The 17,538-nt window shown below is 37.4% G+C and overlaps 1 protein-coding gene across 1 annotated transcript in view; it reads right to left on the bottom strand.

The window, feature by feature from the left end:
* Positions 1–17,538, bottom strand: part of DMD (dystrophin) — a 1,215,125-nt gene that overhangs the window by 117,753 nt on the left and 1,079,834 nt on the right. Inside the window, 2 exon segments of the mRNA XM_035901725.1 lie at positions 984–1,044; positions 12,746–12,824. Of these exon segments, the coding sequence (XP_035757618.1) occupies positions 984–1,044; positions 12,746–12,824 (140 nt within the window).

Raw genomic sequence — 17,538 nt, 5'->3', positions numbered from 1 at the left:
TGAGCCAGGTATAACTGTACCTCCGTATTGCACTAGACTTAGTTTTCTTCACGTGTAACTCAAATGCTTGTTCTGAAGCTCCTGTAGCAGTTCACCTTGTGAAAGTCGCAACTGAAGTGCCACTGCAAGAGCCATTTACAACCAGATGGCTTCAGTGACACTAGTTGAGTTTGCGAAGTGTTTTGGGAATATAAGGAGGACCCATGGGAATATGTGTATCAAACAACACCCATGTTTCAGTTACTTGCACTGCAGTCTTTATTGCAGATATTGCATCACCTGTTCCTTCAGAAGTTATGTATAAAGAGTTCCAGGCACACATTGCAGATAATAAAGAAGTAAAAAGAGAAGGAAAAATGTATTAAAACTTCTTTCTTATTTGCCATGTAGCGGCTCTGTTTAGGGTACCAGAAGCAGGTGTTTCCGAATTGTTGATTTTTAAAATTTTCCACTCGTTTGTTATGCATACACATCTCTTAAAGGAAACTAGCTTAGTTTGGGAACTAAACTCTAGAAGAGTAGTCCATAGGGACTAATTTGTCCCTTGTCATTCCTCAGCTACAGACTTTACCAAGTACCTTCCCTAAAGGAATTCATAGTATAAAGTATGTGCATTGCTAGGTTAAAAAAACCAGTGTCTCACATTTGCAACTGCAATTTGGAATGGGTTTTTTTTGGTTTTGCAAAACCTGCCATACATACTCTTCAGCGGGCAATGGTGCAAATTAAGCTGTAATCCAGATACCCCAAAGCTTTACTTAGTTTGCAGGTGATTTACAGCAGCGTAAACTTACAAACCAGTGCATCCTACTGTCTTTTTAAATAACTAGCACACTTCTGTGAAATTTAGTGCATGCTTCATTCCTTTTTGTTCTTCCCATTTAGACACCATAGGAGCAGTTCGCGATCATCTAAGAAAATTACCAACTATCCTCATAAACGACAAATGTAAATAGCTGTAATGAATTACTATTTATACTCACTTGATATAATACGGCACTTTGTTTGGTGAGATTGCCCTCTCCCAGGGGCCTTGGACAGAAGCTGTTAACAACAAACAAACAAATAAATAAATAACTGTACACATACATTCACACATACAAACATACCTAGAAGAGAAACATGGAGGTCAAGTTCAAAGCAAACAGGAAAGACAACGTTAATCTCTAGAATTACAATTTTACACTTGGCCACGCTGATACAGGTCTGTTTGCTCAGTTGCCCACGAGGGCAGGAAGGATTAACCTGCTGTTCTGAAACTTCTGTCCTAATCTGAGAGAAACTGAAATCATTCGGCTGCAAAGATAAATACAAAAAACCTGCTTTGACTACTAAGCTTACAGAACAGATATGAAGCAGAGCAAGTAACCTGTCTTTCTGCCATGTTCTTTTGTAGGGTTCTGCCTGCTAATGTGTTTGACTGGGTTTTCTTCAATCTCTTTCGTTGTGTGGTCAGCGCTTTCCACCCTTCCAGGTACAGAATCACACACTTGTTTACATTTTATGTTGTGTGAAGTTACTCTGAGAGACCATCTAAGTGTTTTGTTTATTGTCTTGTTGACTTGTTCTAAATGAAGAACAATTTTACTTTCATTTCTCCACATTACTAACTGTGTTTTATTGACTTCCAATAACAGCAAATAATGGAGAAAATGACTGTGTGATCACAAGAAATAGAGAGGAAATGACAATACTTTTGGTTGCCTATCACAGTGTTAAATGCCAACATCAACTTACAGTATAATGAAAATATTTTGTAAAACTCATTGCAGGCAAAACAATTGTACATATTTTTTGTTAGAGGCTTTATTAGAGGCAGCGGTATAGCTTAGGCCATAACAGAAAGACACTTTTTTAATTAAGAGTTTGTTATTTGTCAAAATCAGTAGATCCAAGAATTTTCACTTTTAATATAGTGATTTCTTTATATGCAAAGTCATTTAGCTGGGGGAAAAAAAGCCTGTTTGCTCAGCCAGCGTAACCCTTCTTTTTAGTGACCCCTGCTGTTCACAAAGGAAAATAATTGTTACTGGGACTCAACTAGTAATTAGTTGTTTGATCATTTGGCTCAGAGTATTTTCTTTCCCTCTCTCATTCAAAATCGAGACTCTAAAAACACCACTCCCAAGCTGTGGGTACTTGAACAAAGTCAACAAATCACAATCCATACAAATAAAAATGAACAATATGCACATTTAATATGTTTTGTACCAGAATTTTTAACCGCATTCACAGAAGTCAGTCTGCAGAATGAAACAGAGTGCCCCTCTCTCGCCCATGTAGGGGAGTGCGGACAACAAGAGTTCGAGGAAAGAGATGAAACTGGCTTATAAAAAATGGCTGTATAGGGAAGCCTTGCTATACTGGTAGAGTTGCATGCACATGAGTTGTGAAGAAGGGCTAGAAGGAGGCGAGGGGCCCCACAGAGGGGAGATAAATCAGACAGCGGCAGTGGAGGAGGCTGGAGCCATTCTAGATGGAGAAGGAAAGCAACCAGGAACAGGGTGCAGGTTGGGGGGTATGGCAATGAGTTTCACGTACTTTTTAGGCAACGCTGAGAAGCTAGGGAAAGGAAGGAATATGTTTGAAAGAAATATGAATGTAATAACCCTGGTTTAGATTGCTGGTGGCCAAGGAGTTATGAAAAGCCTACCATGGCATCTCTGTCGGTCCTGCTGTTATTTTCAACCCCCAAATAACCATCTGTAGCTAAGCTGAGTGTGTTGCTTTCCTATTACACAGTTCTGCATTGTTTGAAATAGAAAAGCGAAGTTAAATTTCAAAGGTATGAAACATGAAAACAGGTGAAACTCAAAGTGTGCAAGAAACACTGAATTTGAATTACAGTGTTAGATCCCATGGAAAAATAGCAGCCTGCACTGCCATTGAAGTCTGTATCATGACCGACACACACAGAAGCACAGAACTGTGCATTTTCGAATACAAATACAATTTCATTTTACACTATCAATTGCTTGGTGTTTCCTTTGTATGCTTCTATTCAGTAATACTAACCTGTGTGTTAATATGTGGTCCATCAAATAGTTTTAAAATTCCTGCTCAGTGACAATGATAAGGTTTCTTGCCTGTGGGAACTGGTATTATCTAAGGACCAGTTTGAATAGGATTGTACTAAGTTATAATTTTTGAAAATAAAATATCCCTCAGTATTAAGCAAAAATTGACCTTCTTACATATTTCTCTCCCAAGCAGTCATTAATATTCCCAAAGGGAACACCACCAAGCTACGGTTCTTCCAATTTAAGATTTGTTTTTAATTAAATACCTAAGGGACAGAATGGATTGCTGTATATTTTTTGGAAGGTGTATTTCTTCTCTTGCTTCTGAACTAATTTGGGTAAGAGCTCTGCAGTCACAACTTGTTATCACAGAATCTTGCATACGATAGTGTTCTTGATACATTAGAAGAAGAACAAATACTTTGCTTTCATGAGAACTAAGTGCTTTAGAAGTAACAAACAATTCTGTGATGTTCTGCATAATTGGATTTAGTGTTCCTTCAAGAAATTGCTGTGAAGCTCTATATAATACACTTTTGCTTTCCTGAACAATTCTAGCCTTGCATAAATTTGAGTTGACAAAATACATGGTACTTTTTACAGCTATGTTAAGAGAATAATAATTTCATTTTTGACAGAAGCCCAGAAGCTGAGAACAGCTGTTTCTTATCTCTGGTTACCAGTACAGGTTTACTACCCATTACAAAGCTAGTGCAGGTAATGGACATACATTTAATTCCTGGATAAGGCCACTTTAGTAGCCCATCTAAAAACTCCTGCTGGCAAAGACTTTTCTATATGACACTGTAGTATCCCTGTGTGCTACAGCACTCAAGAAGCAGACATTTTCCTCTTTGCTCAGTGTAATTCAGAAGTATTTTATTGTTCTAACTTGCACAGAGTAAGAACCCATTACCATAAACCCAGTTACTTGCAATGCTGTTGACTGAAATGAAATACTACAACAAAATATGGGGCATTTTAAGAGTGAATTTAAATTTCCCTATACTTTATTTGCGTTGATGTACATTTTAATGGCTACCTAATTTGAATGTTTTATTTCTTTCTGTTGGTGTGCTAACTTCTGAGACTTGCTTTGCCTATTCAACTTAAGTGAACACAGTTCTTGACAGTAAGCCTACATCCTTATTTGTTTGCAGAACGTATAATGAAGCGGTAGCATGCTGGCTCTCTAAACTTCAGTAGTAGTTTAATCTGTGCAGGGATCTGTATGAAATATTTAATAGGATGACAGTATAATTTTATACGTGTTGATATTACAAAAACCAATCCAATAAATATTTCACTTTAGCACTACAAACATAATGAAAAATACATGTATGTTTACTAATAGTAAACTATTTCTCCTCCAGCTAGTCAAAGAGTAAACTTACTATGTCCACATTTAAAAGTTACTCTCAGTGCTCCTTATTTACATAGTCAGCACACACTTCTAGTCACTATAGAATGGTATGAGTGTACACTTTCAGTTCTAAATACAAGAAAATCTTTTGACTCTTGTCACTAGGGGTTAAAGTATTGGGAAAGTTTTAGGACAGAAACCACAAAGTAGCACTGCCTACTACCCATACACTTTTACATATATCTTCTCAATTATTATTTTCTTAGAAATGTATTATATTTGTTATATATGTGTTCAGTATCATGGTAGTTAAAGCTGAGCTCATTTATATGTTCACAATCAAGACCTCCACTACCTGCTTGGTAGCCGTAGTAGCTGTAACTCAGCAAGGTGCTTTATGATGTTCACATTTTAATAATGCTAATAATCCAGTGATTCAGTCTAGGAACTCTACCTGCACGACTTACATTGTTCTACCTGGCATTATCATCATTAGTATCGTTATGCAAACACAGAGCTATGAATTTGTTTATTCATTCACATAAAGTTTGTTTTCATACCAATTATTTCCTCTGCAGCAAGGTATGGAGTTGGTAACTTCAGATAAAGTCAGGCAGGGAGGACAAAATGATGAGACACTCTGCGCCTGGAAAGACTCTGATTCCCCAGGAATCAGAAGCCAACATCTGTGTAAGGTACCTTAACCTTTCAAAGAAGATGCATTGAGTACTATTCAAATTATTTTCAAATGAGATGATGATAAATGAGAAACTATTGCTCTCCGTAGACTATAAAGAGCTTGTGCTTCTCTTCTTGAGAGAATATGCTGAAGCAATGTTTCCCCTCCATAATCAGTTCAAGATATGTGCTGGCAGGATGCTGTCTCCAATAGGTATGCCTGCGTGACAGTGGCACAACAGAAGTGCCTGCATAATCTATGAGTTCTTTGAGATCCTTTGCAACAGATGTCAGTATACATCTGTAAAATATGATTCCCCCCCCGATTTATAAAGAATTGATTTCTAAATTATGTGCATTTATTATTGCACTAGGTGAGACTGAAGAACAATCAGATCTCCTTGTGTAGCGCTGAGGTCTAGTGTTGCACTGTGTAGTTGAGAAACCGATGTCAGAATATATTGATTACACAATTTAGAAGTTTCAAGGCAGAAACATCAATCAAAACTTGTCTTTCATAAGGACTACACAGCATGGGGCCTATTCTGCTCCAAGACCTAGCTCACGGTGCTGCACACATGGATGGATTCACAGGCATTTCAGAGATAGAGAGCTCCTTCTCAGCTGGGATTCTGCTGTTCTTAAACCCAAGCAAGCACTCACTACTTCTCTGCAACACTAGCACTACTGTCTGTTGCTGTAACATACGTGCAGACATTTACTGAATATACCATTTTCAGAACCTTTCTAATCAATTTGAGGAAGGGATTATTAGTCATGAGAAAGTTCAGCCCGTGATGAGGGTCAGTTACAACAAGAGTTATAAAAGAGGCCCTCCCAACCTGCTCTTCCTGCCAGAATCTTTATGGCCAACTTAAGATTTCTCACCTGCAGCTTAGGGTCAATGTTATATGATGCAACCTAAATAATGTACACCTTTAATCACAGACAGTGTTTCCAGAAGTTTCCAAATGTCACTTGTAAGGAAAAATATAAAATCCATCTAATGCTCATTTTCTTAAATGTCACACTGTTGTAAAATGGCAAAAATACAAGCACCTACTTGTTTAATAAGAAACTACTGCATGAAATACAGCAAAGTGATGTGGTCTGTATTGATCCACATATCCCATGTTACAGGTACTTCGTATTGCTAACTTCTCTTGTGCTCTTGAGCTCTTAAAAATAAAATCGCCAAAGCTGGCACATCAAATGAGGTAATAAAATGACCTAACAAAATTCGTGGTGATTTTTATGCAAATGGAATTAGATAAATAGAAAAATAAATCTTTGGTAAATATTCCATGTCTCACATAGCAAAACATAACTGAAGAATTCTAATATGTGTATATAGAACATGTCTATTTTACCACAGTCCTGGAGTTTGAAGACAAAGGAATGTCCTAAACTGAACACAATGTACATCTCATGACAACATGGGTGCACAGTTAAATGCATCAGAATCAAACTTGGCAGTGTAAAGAATGAAGTAGTTTTCATTTAGGCTTCACAAATCCAATGTTACTCCAAAAAGATTGTAAAATATTGGGGGGAATATTCTGTCTTAGCAACATAATAATTCAGATGGAGGACAAAAGTAAGGCAATAACCCATCTTTCGAGTCTTATATTCATTAAGAGTAAAAAATAACACTTATTACTTGCAAATTATTTAGCATTTCTGAATATAGGCTTGTCTACCAACCAAGGATAAAATCCAGAAATTAAGTAGGCTGCTATAAAAAATAAGACAGAAATTTTCCTGGCCACTCCCCTCTCAAAAATACCTCTGCTTTAAAATAAATACTATACAGCATTTTTAAATTGATGACAAAGGGAAACCAAGAAAACAAGATGGGGAAGAGACTTAGAATGAATTATTTTTAGCTACCATTCTAAGGTATTCTTTATTGAAAGCCTGTTTTCACAAACACAAGATATTAATTATATAGCATTCACACAAGTCTTCAGGTTGAATTGCTGTCCAGTGCTGCTACAAATTCACCATGGGAATAATAATAATTCTGGCAAGACCTGTGAAATTAACTTTTTTTTTTGTTGGTACTTTAATAGTTTTCTTTTTTTTTCTTCAGAAGAACATGCAGTCATTTTGCATTTATATGAAAGTAGAAAAAAAAAAGGCTCCTCTAGCTAATATGACCATATTTAAATATAATAATAAAATCCCTTTGCTTCCAGAGAGTTCTTGGAGTTAGGCTGACTCTTTTGTGACCACTATCTTTATATTACTACCTGGTTATATTTTCTATCCAAAACATTCAATGTGATATCCAAAAATGTTAAATCATATACCCAAAAGATATGGATGAAGTAACGAGGTCTTCAATGTCTGCATGTCAAGTGATATCTGGAAGACAATACAATATAACGTATGCAGTGAGAAATAAGAGAGAAAGCTATAGCTGTTAGCACTGGAAGATAATCTATCAGGTGGACAGGTAAAGTGTCTTAATAGTCCTGGAGCCCTGTCATTTTTAGAGTCAGATGTCGTAATTAGCAGGACTTGCCCTTTTAAAGATGTCTGCCTGTGCATGAAAGAACCTCACTAATCTTTGCTTTGCACAATAACCTAAGCACTCACCCAGAAGGTGGGAGATTGAGTACTTGACTTCTGTCCCAGCTTGAAGGAATTCAGACCCACATCTCCAATTTCTCAAGAGAGTGGCCTAAACAACTGAAGGAAAACACAAATGCACAGAAAGAAGAAAAAAAACAGATCTGAACCCTAACAGCTCTGAGATTATCCAGAGAAGGAGATACCTAGGTTACATAGTCTACTTCTACGATCATATTTTTTATTTTTAAGCAACAGTTGTCTGACATAAAATGTAGCAGATGCACTCTGATCTGTTGGCTCCAGCATTCATAACCTTTCTGTTTCTGAATGAAAGCTGCTGCAGTTGCCTCATTTCATGTTGAAGTCAGTGCTGTTCCTGATTGGAAGTCCAAAACTTAAAGGAATAGCTAGGTATCTCCAGTTAAAATATAGTTCCTAGAACATACTTAGGTATGCAGATTTAAAAGTCTCATACTGATGTATCCAGGTAGGAGAAGCTTGTAGCCTGGGAAATACAAATCACACAATGTTAGCTAGATGCAATTTAGCCTTTTAAACTTGCAAACCTAAATGTTCTTTCTGTTCTTCGTATTTCCAGGTTTTTCACCTTGACGAAAGTCCATGTTCTCTGAGCTTGGGAATCACAAGTGGTGCCTAGGATCTCCCAGTTGCACTTGTAAGTAACTGCCAGTTATATCCGAGTGCTATTTCGTGCAGTCACTTCATTGACATGCTATACATCCTGACAGATGGCTCATACTGGAGCTGGACAGTAAATTACAAGGTTTGCTTACGCTTTTAAAAGATGTAATACCTTCTATTTTTCAGCAATCACAAGTAATACACATGAATGAGCTATCACATTAAAAATAAGATTGATGGGAGGCTGGCTAGCACTGCAAGTGATATTAAAAACAATCTGACATCAATTCTACCTCTCATTTATTGCATCTCAAAAAAAAAAAAAAAAAGAGTAATAACTGTTGTGACAAATATAGGTGGGTCCTCCAACAAGAGACAATGAATCCCATTCTTTGTAAGAAGCAGCATCACAGATAAAAATAAAGGAGAACTCAAAAAAGTAAAATTATTCTAGAGGAGTCACTGAAAGCTCTGGAGCTGGCATTTTGTTTGAAATTTGCAGGTACTCTTTTTCACACTTCGGTTACTGTATATAGTTTCCAAATTAAGCACCATCATCCGTGAAAGAATTACAGATTTTTTTTTTTAATTACTTTGCTAAATATTTACCAGTTTCTCTTTAATAGAAAGGCAGGTTTGGGGTTTTTTTGCTATTTTTTCACACCCCACTTTAGATCATTCTAATTAAACAGCAAAATCTTCAAACCCAACAAACTCACTCCATGGATTCATGATACAATGTCTTGCACACTTAATACATTTGTCAGCTATATCTTAAAAACTATGGCTGTGAACACAGAATCACAGAATCGCAAGGGTTGGAAGGGACCTCGGGAGATCATCTAGTCCAAGCCCCCTGCTAAAGCAGGTTCTGCTAGAGCATGTTACACAGGATATCATCCAGGCAGGCTTTGAATATCTCCAGAGAAGGAGACTCCACAGCCCCCTGGACAGCCTGTTCCAGGGCTCCATCACCCTCAGAGTAAAGAATTTTTTCCTCATATTCAACTGAAACCTCTTATGTTTCAGTTTGTACCCATTGCCCCTTGTCCTGTTGCTGGACACCACTGCAAAGAGTCTGGCTCCATCCTCATGACTTCCACCCTTAAGATATTTGTATGTGAATGCTGGGAGCCTCTGCCCTTGGCAAGGAATAAACTGAAGAGGAGCTGGGACTCTGTGGAGACTGTCAGGGTGAAATGAGCTTGGGGAAGCACGAAGGACTGATCAGACCAAGGGCTGAGGTGAGAGACCCCAGCAAAAAATGTAGGAGGCCTGGAGAGAGGCAAGTTCATGTGCTAGCAAAAAGGTAAGGGCTGGTTTTGGTGAGAGTTCTTTATACTTGAGGGCAGCCCAAAGCCTTGGTATAGTGACACGAGTGTCCTACCTCCTTTGTCATTACATTTTAAACTCACAACCAGGAGATGTCTGAATTATCCTGTGCCACAGTATAGATAAACGCTGTCACCTGGTCATTTAGAAGAAGAAAGAGTGGAAAGAGAAGGTTGAACTACATGAAAGGACAATGGAGAAAAATTATCCCTAAATTAAAAATGCTACAGAGGAGAAAGCTTCCCCCCCACCTTTTTCACTCCTTATCTCCCTAGCTCTCACCTCCCTTCCCATCCCTCTCAGACATAGCTATAAGAATAGCTCTTAGAATAGGCTGCAAGCGCTTAGAAACAGGGACTACGACTTGATTCCTTGCCCGCACAGGGCTTGACAAATATGAGGTCCCTGCATCACTCCACCATTATTTTTCTGCTAGGTTTTCAACAGCCCTATGCAGCTTCAGTTCCAATCAAGCAGAAACAGACAGATGACACTGCAATTTCTAGATATGAAATAGCAACAAACATATAAAAAACATTACTGCAGATTAGCAGCTCATATTTATTTTTTCCAGATAGGAGAGAAATGGAATTCAGACACTGCTTTAATGTGAACTTGACAACAGTACCACCCTTTTTGGAGAACTACTTAAAGGTAAATCAATTCTAAACCGACAATTTTTCATATAAATATGTAAACACAGTTGGGAGCTGAAGATCATCACTCGCACCTTGAGATGAGCAAGCACGTGTGGTAGATGGGAAGCTGATACTGAGTTTGAGAGGATGAACTGATTAATACTGGCATATAAATCAGGTATGAAATAGCCAATAAACTGCTTATTTTCCTTACTTATTACAGTTTGCATTGATCGTATGTGTCTCTCTGCTCCTTCAATAAAAACACTCTGTGAGTTGAGCTTATAAAATAAACCAGAGAGCAGGATTACCATGATTCATCTTTTCACTGTTGTTGCCACAGCTAGACTGATCCAACTTGGACTCTGCCATGCACTGAAAGATCACCTACAAGCCATTAAATTCACCCTTGTTTGACCTGCCCAATTCTGTTTCACAACCATTATGTTTGACTTGTTCATCCCCAAAACTACAGATACAGAAACAAGACTAGTGCTAGATGGCAAAGACTCTGGCACTCTCTCCTGCAGCACTACCTCTCCAATAGATGTGCCTCCATCGGCGTAGTGATGCAGCAGAGGTAGTACATGAAAAGCATGTAAAAGCATGACATTTTCCTCAGGTGTAGTAATAATACATCATGCCGAGGAACTTGATGCTTCTGGAATTTTATGCTTTTGAAAGATGGGACCGATAGGTGCACTGGCAGTTTTCAGCAACTGAACACTTATCCTTGGGAAGGATTCTGTAAGTATTTTCAGTGCTTCAAATACCCAATTTCTGCATGCACATGTGTTTGTACACACATCTAAGAAAGAGAGAGAGAGAACACACATGCTCATTTTTTCCTCAGTGATATGGCTATTTCCAAAGTCAACACATTTTCACCTGGTTCCTTTTCCTAAAGCAATCCTCAAGTGGTAAGAAGTGTCCAGAATGATTTCCACTCTTTGCTGGCTCTGGTTGGTGCACAGAAGAATAATGTATTGTCTCAGTGTCCCACTAATGGTGTGTGGGCTAGAAGAGATGACTATTGTAACTGAGCAACTTTTAGATTGATCTGGTTTATCAGTAATAAGGCAGAACGGGTCGAGGACGTAACTGTCACACAAGTTGGCTGCGCTCAGCATTGGCACAGGACAAGGACATGCTGTTCAGCGGGATAATGTAGATCAGGTCACTCTAGTCTGTTCCAGACTGCAATACAGGCTTGCTTTATTTACCCTTCAAATATATTATTTCACCAGGAATATACTGTGTGTCATAAGAAAAACAGACATCTGCTTACATACTGCATTCATGTCATATACCCCTAACTCTCACACGTTCGGTCTTGACAAGTCTGATTTGCAGTTAGAGAGAGAGATATGAAAAATTATTCCCAGTGATTAAAAGTTAATTACAAGAGATTTTGAAAAAGTAGTAGAAATCACAAAAATAGCACTTATTTCTTCACAGGATCATAATTTGATAAAATAATATGCAGGGCGAATCCCTGTGAGCCTGCATTGTGCTTATATGGCACAACATCAACTCTGGTTTTGAATTTGCAGTTCACCCCACTGAGAATTTTCAGTTTCCCATTGAGATTTTCAGTAGAAAAATGGTTAACCAATTAAAATTACAGTGCAGTATCAGCTGAAGAAAAGTTTGTCCTCTACCCCACTGTGAACGTAACTGTGCAGTAATAGTAACATCTATTTCCGATGTCTGGATAGCTTGTCCCTCTGCATGAAGGAGACCATAATCCTGTGACTGTGTTCTGTTCTGCTGATATAATCTCTTAAATAAATTTTTATTGTTTGCTTTCCTTAATTGAAGTACAATAGAAAAGACGTGGCCTTTAAGAAGCTTCACTTTAGTCACTGCCTTGGAGCTTTAAAGGTATTTCAAGTTGTCTTTCAGTGTACTTCAAAACATCCTTGATAGAAGAGTGCGTGTGGAGGTGGAGTAGGAATATTACTGGCAATTATTTTATGCAGAGTCGTAAAAAATTTACTTAACAGCCATCCTTCTGCCAACTTTCCTACTATTGTTTTGATCCTCTCGCTGTTCTGCTAAGTGATCAAATCCTGTAAAATATTTTTCTTGCAGGTCTTATATTGCCCCTTTTGGGAGCTGAATATTTCTTTGAACAGATAAACCAAATTTAATTTTTTTTTAATCCTTTCTGGGTTACAATAATCAGAAATTCTTAGAATTTTTAATATTATTTTAATTCACTAGTCCTAAAAGGGAACCTTCAAACATTGAAGATCAGCCTTACATTGACAGATGTATGGACAAACAGACATGATACTGGCAGATATTTTCTTCTTACCCTGGACTATATGAAATCATTTAACAGTCTTCTGCTCCCAGTGATAAAAAAAAAAGAAAACCATTATAGTATAGTCTGAAATAGAAACTCATAGCAACCATAACTGGCACATGGCTAGAAAAATATTAATTAACTGTGTCTGCAAGCTAAGCAAGAAAAATGGGAAATTACTCACTGGTAAGAAAATGCTGAGAAGTAGGGCCAAAATCCCTGTGAGCTTCGTGCAGTTGCCTGATGCGCTCATCAATGGCCACCTGTTAAGAGAGGACAAAAAAAAAATTACTCCCTCCTAAACAAGTAGCAAATATGATCCGATACTTTTTTCTTTAGAGAACATTCTGTTTAAAATTAAGCACCCTCCTGCAACAACTGTTAACCCTCAGGGCTTAACTGAGATTTAATGTGTCTTAGGCAAACAAAAACAAAAAAAGAAGTATAAAAAGGGTTGGGTTTGGGTTTTGATGGTTTTTTCCTCCCCAACTTTAACCGATGCTAGAACAAGTTGAAAATGAAAAGGAGGATAAATAAAGGTATAGCAATTGGCTTGACTTTATGTATCTGAAGAGAATATGACAGTTGCATGCCAATATTGAAGTCAGAAGCATGCCTTTATATTAATACTTTCACAAAATTACCTCAAAAATACTTTTGGAGAGTATACTATTATAAATCAGCATGTGAAAAGTAATCCTTTTAACATGGACACGATAACCATATTTTAGCCAAGTGCTGACATGAGGTTAACCAAAAAGCATCTGGTACAAACATTTCTCTGTTCTTTTAATCAGTCAACTCTTAGTCCCTTGACACTTTCCTTGGAATAGTCCTTTGAAAAACATGTTGTCCTAATGTTTTGTTGGGTTGGTGTACTGCATGAAAACACAGATGCTAGTTGTAAGATCGGTTTTATTTTTTCCCTTGAAAATCCCAGTAGAGTTAAGAATCAAGCAAGCATCCAAGAGGGGGTGGTTGCTCTAGGATTCTGGAGTGTATAAATGACATATACCAGCAGCTTTATGGCCTACATGCTAAAAGGATACCATCAATAAGTTAGGCCTAAGAATAGGATTAGGTAAAGCAAAGAAGAATGTTTGAAAGTAATGATAGAATATTTTTGAAATGTATTTTACTAAATAACCGATAGGATGCAGATTCATCTGTAAGAAAGTGTTGTATCACCATTGGCAAAGCAGAAGGTGAAAGCGATTGGTCTGTTTTTATTGTCCTAATTGTGAGATATATAACAAAGAAACAAATTGGTTGCACAAGTAAAAAGCAATCCACATCTTAAAACTTTCAGGGATTTTTTTGGTTGGCAATAGGAAGGAGCAATTGTATAATAACTGGGCATGATTCAGTTAGAAGGGGAAAATGACAGAATTGACTAGCTCTTTGATATGGCTGGGTTGGTTTGCCAAATAACCCCTAGCCTCCAAAATCTTGTTTCACTAAACTCAATAGAAATTTTACATCAGGACATGATTTCTTCGCTTACAATTTCAAAACTGACACTATGACCAAAACACCCCCCTCTTCCTTTCTTTCCTCAAGCCAATTTTCAGAAGTTTTTCCTGCAGCTCCCTCCATTTCTATGCCTTCTTTTCTTCTCTAGCTTCCTATACACAGACACAACCAATGTGATTTTCTCCTAGTCCTCATTGACCAGCACCTTCCCACATAGCTCTACTACTAGCATATCACCATGTAGCCTCTCTCTTATTTCTACTTTTTCTTGAATCCAGAATTGCCGACAGAGCAACATTTATATTGGTGGGTTTAAGGCAGACACATGCTGGCTCGGTCCCATGACCTGGGCTTTTTCTGTTTAGTCTTGCTGATTGCTTAGCTAGACAAAACTAAGCCTGGGAAGAGGTTGAACTCTGGATAGCTTCTGAAACTGTGGGCAGAAGAAGGCTGGGTAAAGGACAATTTAAGCCTGGAGTGAATTGCATGGACAAATGTTAAGCAATGCTTTGTACTACAGACTGGCTTTGGGCTTGAGTTCACACCTAATTCACAGCATAGATATAAGCTAGTCTGTAAGTGCATAGGAAATAATGATAGGACTGCTTCTGGTCACCAATATCATTAGCTTAAGCATAGAAGCATAAACTAAAGTGATATTACTTTTAATCAAGAAACTGTCATTCAATGAAGACTAGGAAGATAATCTTAAACATACATAAAACAAACATGCAAATAAAAAAAACCTGGAAAAATGTTAGTGGAACTATATAGGCTCTTTTGAATCCTCTTAAACCTCATAACATACCTATTTTATCATTAGGACATTATTGGTTAGTAAAGAAATGTAAGGCTCCTCCTTTATATTAGTACGTACTTTTCAATAAGTCAACTAGGATGGAAAAAGTACTTTCTGGCATGAAGAATCTCTAAAGAGAATGAGAGCTCTACAAATACACAGTGGGGAGCAGTGCTTCATATAGGAGAATGACAACAGCCAGTTTGTGGTCAGGATAGAGTATAGGAACCCTTTGGTGTGTGTGACCACTGCCAGCTCACAGCCCATACAACTTCTTTGAGTGTGCTAAAACAGAGAATTTCAATCACTTCAAAATATCCAGGTGAGCTTTGAGCTGCACAAAATTATTAAACTGAGATTTTTAGCCGTATATGCACATCCAGCAAAATGAAATACCTTACACACTTCAGGCTAAACTTTCAAACTGAACAGCCTTGGATGCGAGACAGGAAACACCTCTGTCTAGAGGTAGATTCTGTCAATACAGAGATGAATAAAACATTGGGAAATCTTGAGTACTTTCCAGGAAATATCACCTGAGAACACAAAAAATTATTCCATTTGGCTGCCAGAAAATACCATTTATTGATGTATTGGTATACTACCTTTTAGGTGCCAAAAGATGAACTCACTGTTGATGGTAGACCAAGGAAGATTGTTGCAGTTAGTCTATCAATTTTACCAAGACGAAGATATAAATGATAACAAAATTTGAACCCACAATAACTGGCATTACTGCTAACAGTAAAAAACCACACCTGAACAATGATTACCTAAAGTTATAGAATAATATGTCTCTGATCCAATAAAATCAGAGTTGAATTTGGCTTTGTGGCTTACATCCTAACTACTTGGAGAAGGAGAATCATATCTACCTAAGTCTTCATGCCTGATTTGTGATTCTTGAAAAAAATTCTCACTGGCACGTAGATTTGGTTTTTTAAATAATTTTCAAAAACAAGCCATAGGTAATTCCCAAATTTTAAATTTTGCCTTGTTTTCTTCCAAGTCAATTGAAATATGTTCCTCCAATATCAGCACAAACAGTACCCTATGCATTTTTGCATGCTATTCTCTGAAGCAAGTGCATTTTTCCTTAAAAAAAAAATATATTTATATGAAAAACTGGACCTGTATGAGAAGAAAATAGCAAAATTTTCAACCCAATTCAAGCTTTCATTTTCCTTGCTTTGAATGGAAGAAAAGTCATATACTGTTAATGAAGTTTTGCAAATACCCAAGAAGAAAATAGCAAAATTTTCAACCCAATTCAAACTTTCATTTTCCTTGCTTTGAATGGAAGAAAAGACATATACTGTTAATGAAGTTTTGCAAATACCCGCCCCACCATGTCTCAATAGCCAAGGGAAAAGTTATGTCTGCTGACTTCAGTACTTAGCCAGACTGATATACACATAGCAATAAATTTAAAGGCACTGTTAGCAGTACATAACATACAAGATGGGGACCATGGATTGGATTTGGGTATCTTTTAGGTAAAACTCCCTATTAGTATTTCTCCACAAGCAATGTTACTAAAAAAAAAAAAAAAGGGTGGATTTCTAAAAAGTCAGCTATTGCTTTATCTGAATCAAGATATGAGAATTTGGTTTTAACTGACCAAAATCTTTTTATATGTGCTTTGACTTAAAAACAAACATGAGGATTTTCTGTAATCGGGATACTTGAACTGTAGCTCTTATTCACTGAGGAGGCATCCTTGAAGAGACATGCATTTCCATTATTTATTTAATCCACTGTTTTACATAACATTTATCTTCTTTCAATCATAACAAATGGAAGAGCCACAGCAGTGCAGTAAACATTATACTTGAAGCTGAAGATGATAATATTAAAATTCCTATACTGATTTTAAGTGATATTGACATGGAACATGAACAGCTTCTGCTAAACAAGTGAACAAATAAAAAAATGTTATTTAAAGTTCCTATCCTTTGAAGACTTTGAAAACATTTGATGAAACAAGTTCTATTTCCCAGCATTTGAACGCGGCCATGTGAACTGAATATATAATCAGGTTCAGATAAACAATTTACCACAATAACAAAAGCAAAGCTATGTCATGTAGCTGTTAGGAATAGTTCGTTAGTACTTTACCTAATGCAGGGGTTCAACCTTGAAAACACTTGTTATAACAGCTCCACACCCCACCCCCACCCCCCCATGTTGTTAAAATTGTGCCTGAAAATAACGAGTGGCCTCAGCAAAAAGCCATAAAATGGTCTGTCTCTCAACCCATGAATTTTGTACTCTTAGATGTACAAATTCCGTACTGGGACAACATAATACTCAGCTTAGGTCTAGCACTGTGTCTTAATTCTGACCCAGTCTTCCCCATAGCTTTGATGTTCAACTGAACAAGTTCAGTAGAGGAACCTATCTCTGGGGAGCTCACCTCCCAGACAGATGATCTCTGATCACTAGGCTAAAATGTACTCTGCAAAGTGAGTGGCTCCAATACTGTATGAATGAAGGTGACTGGTTGAACGCCTGTTTGTTCTCAGCACACTTAGAGAATACACATTCAATGAACTTTGCAAGGAACTTATGAAAAAAAAAAAAGTCTTATTTGTGACTCTTAAAATGGTCACAGACAAATGGCTAATGAAGCAAATGATCACGTCTAGTGAGAAAACCTCAGGCAAAAGGGGAACATTACAGGTGAGTACATGAATGCCTCCACC

This window comes from Egretta garzetta, unplaced genomic scaffold (genome assembly GCF_000687185.1).
Source record: "Egretta garzetta isolate BGI_Z169 unplaced genomic scaffold, ASM68718v1 scaffold70, whole genome shotgun sequence".
Classification (NCBI taxonomy): Eukaryota; Metazoa; Chordata; class Aves; order Pelecaniformes; family Ardeidae; genus Egretta; species Egretta garzetta.
The sequence above is the reverse complement of the archived record's forward strand: the minus strand, read 5'-3'. Positions and strand labels throughout refer to the sequence as shown.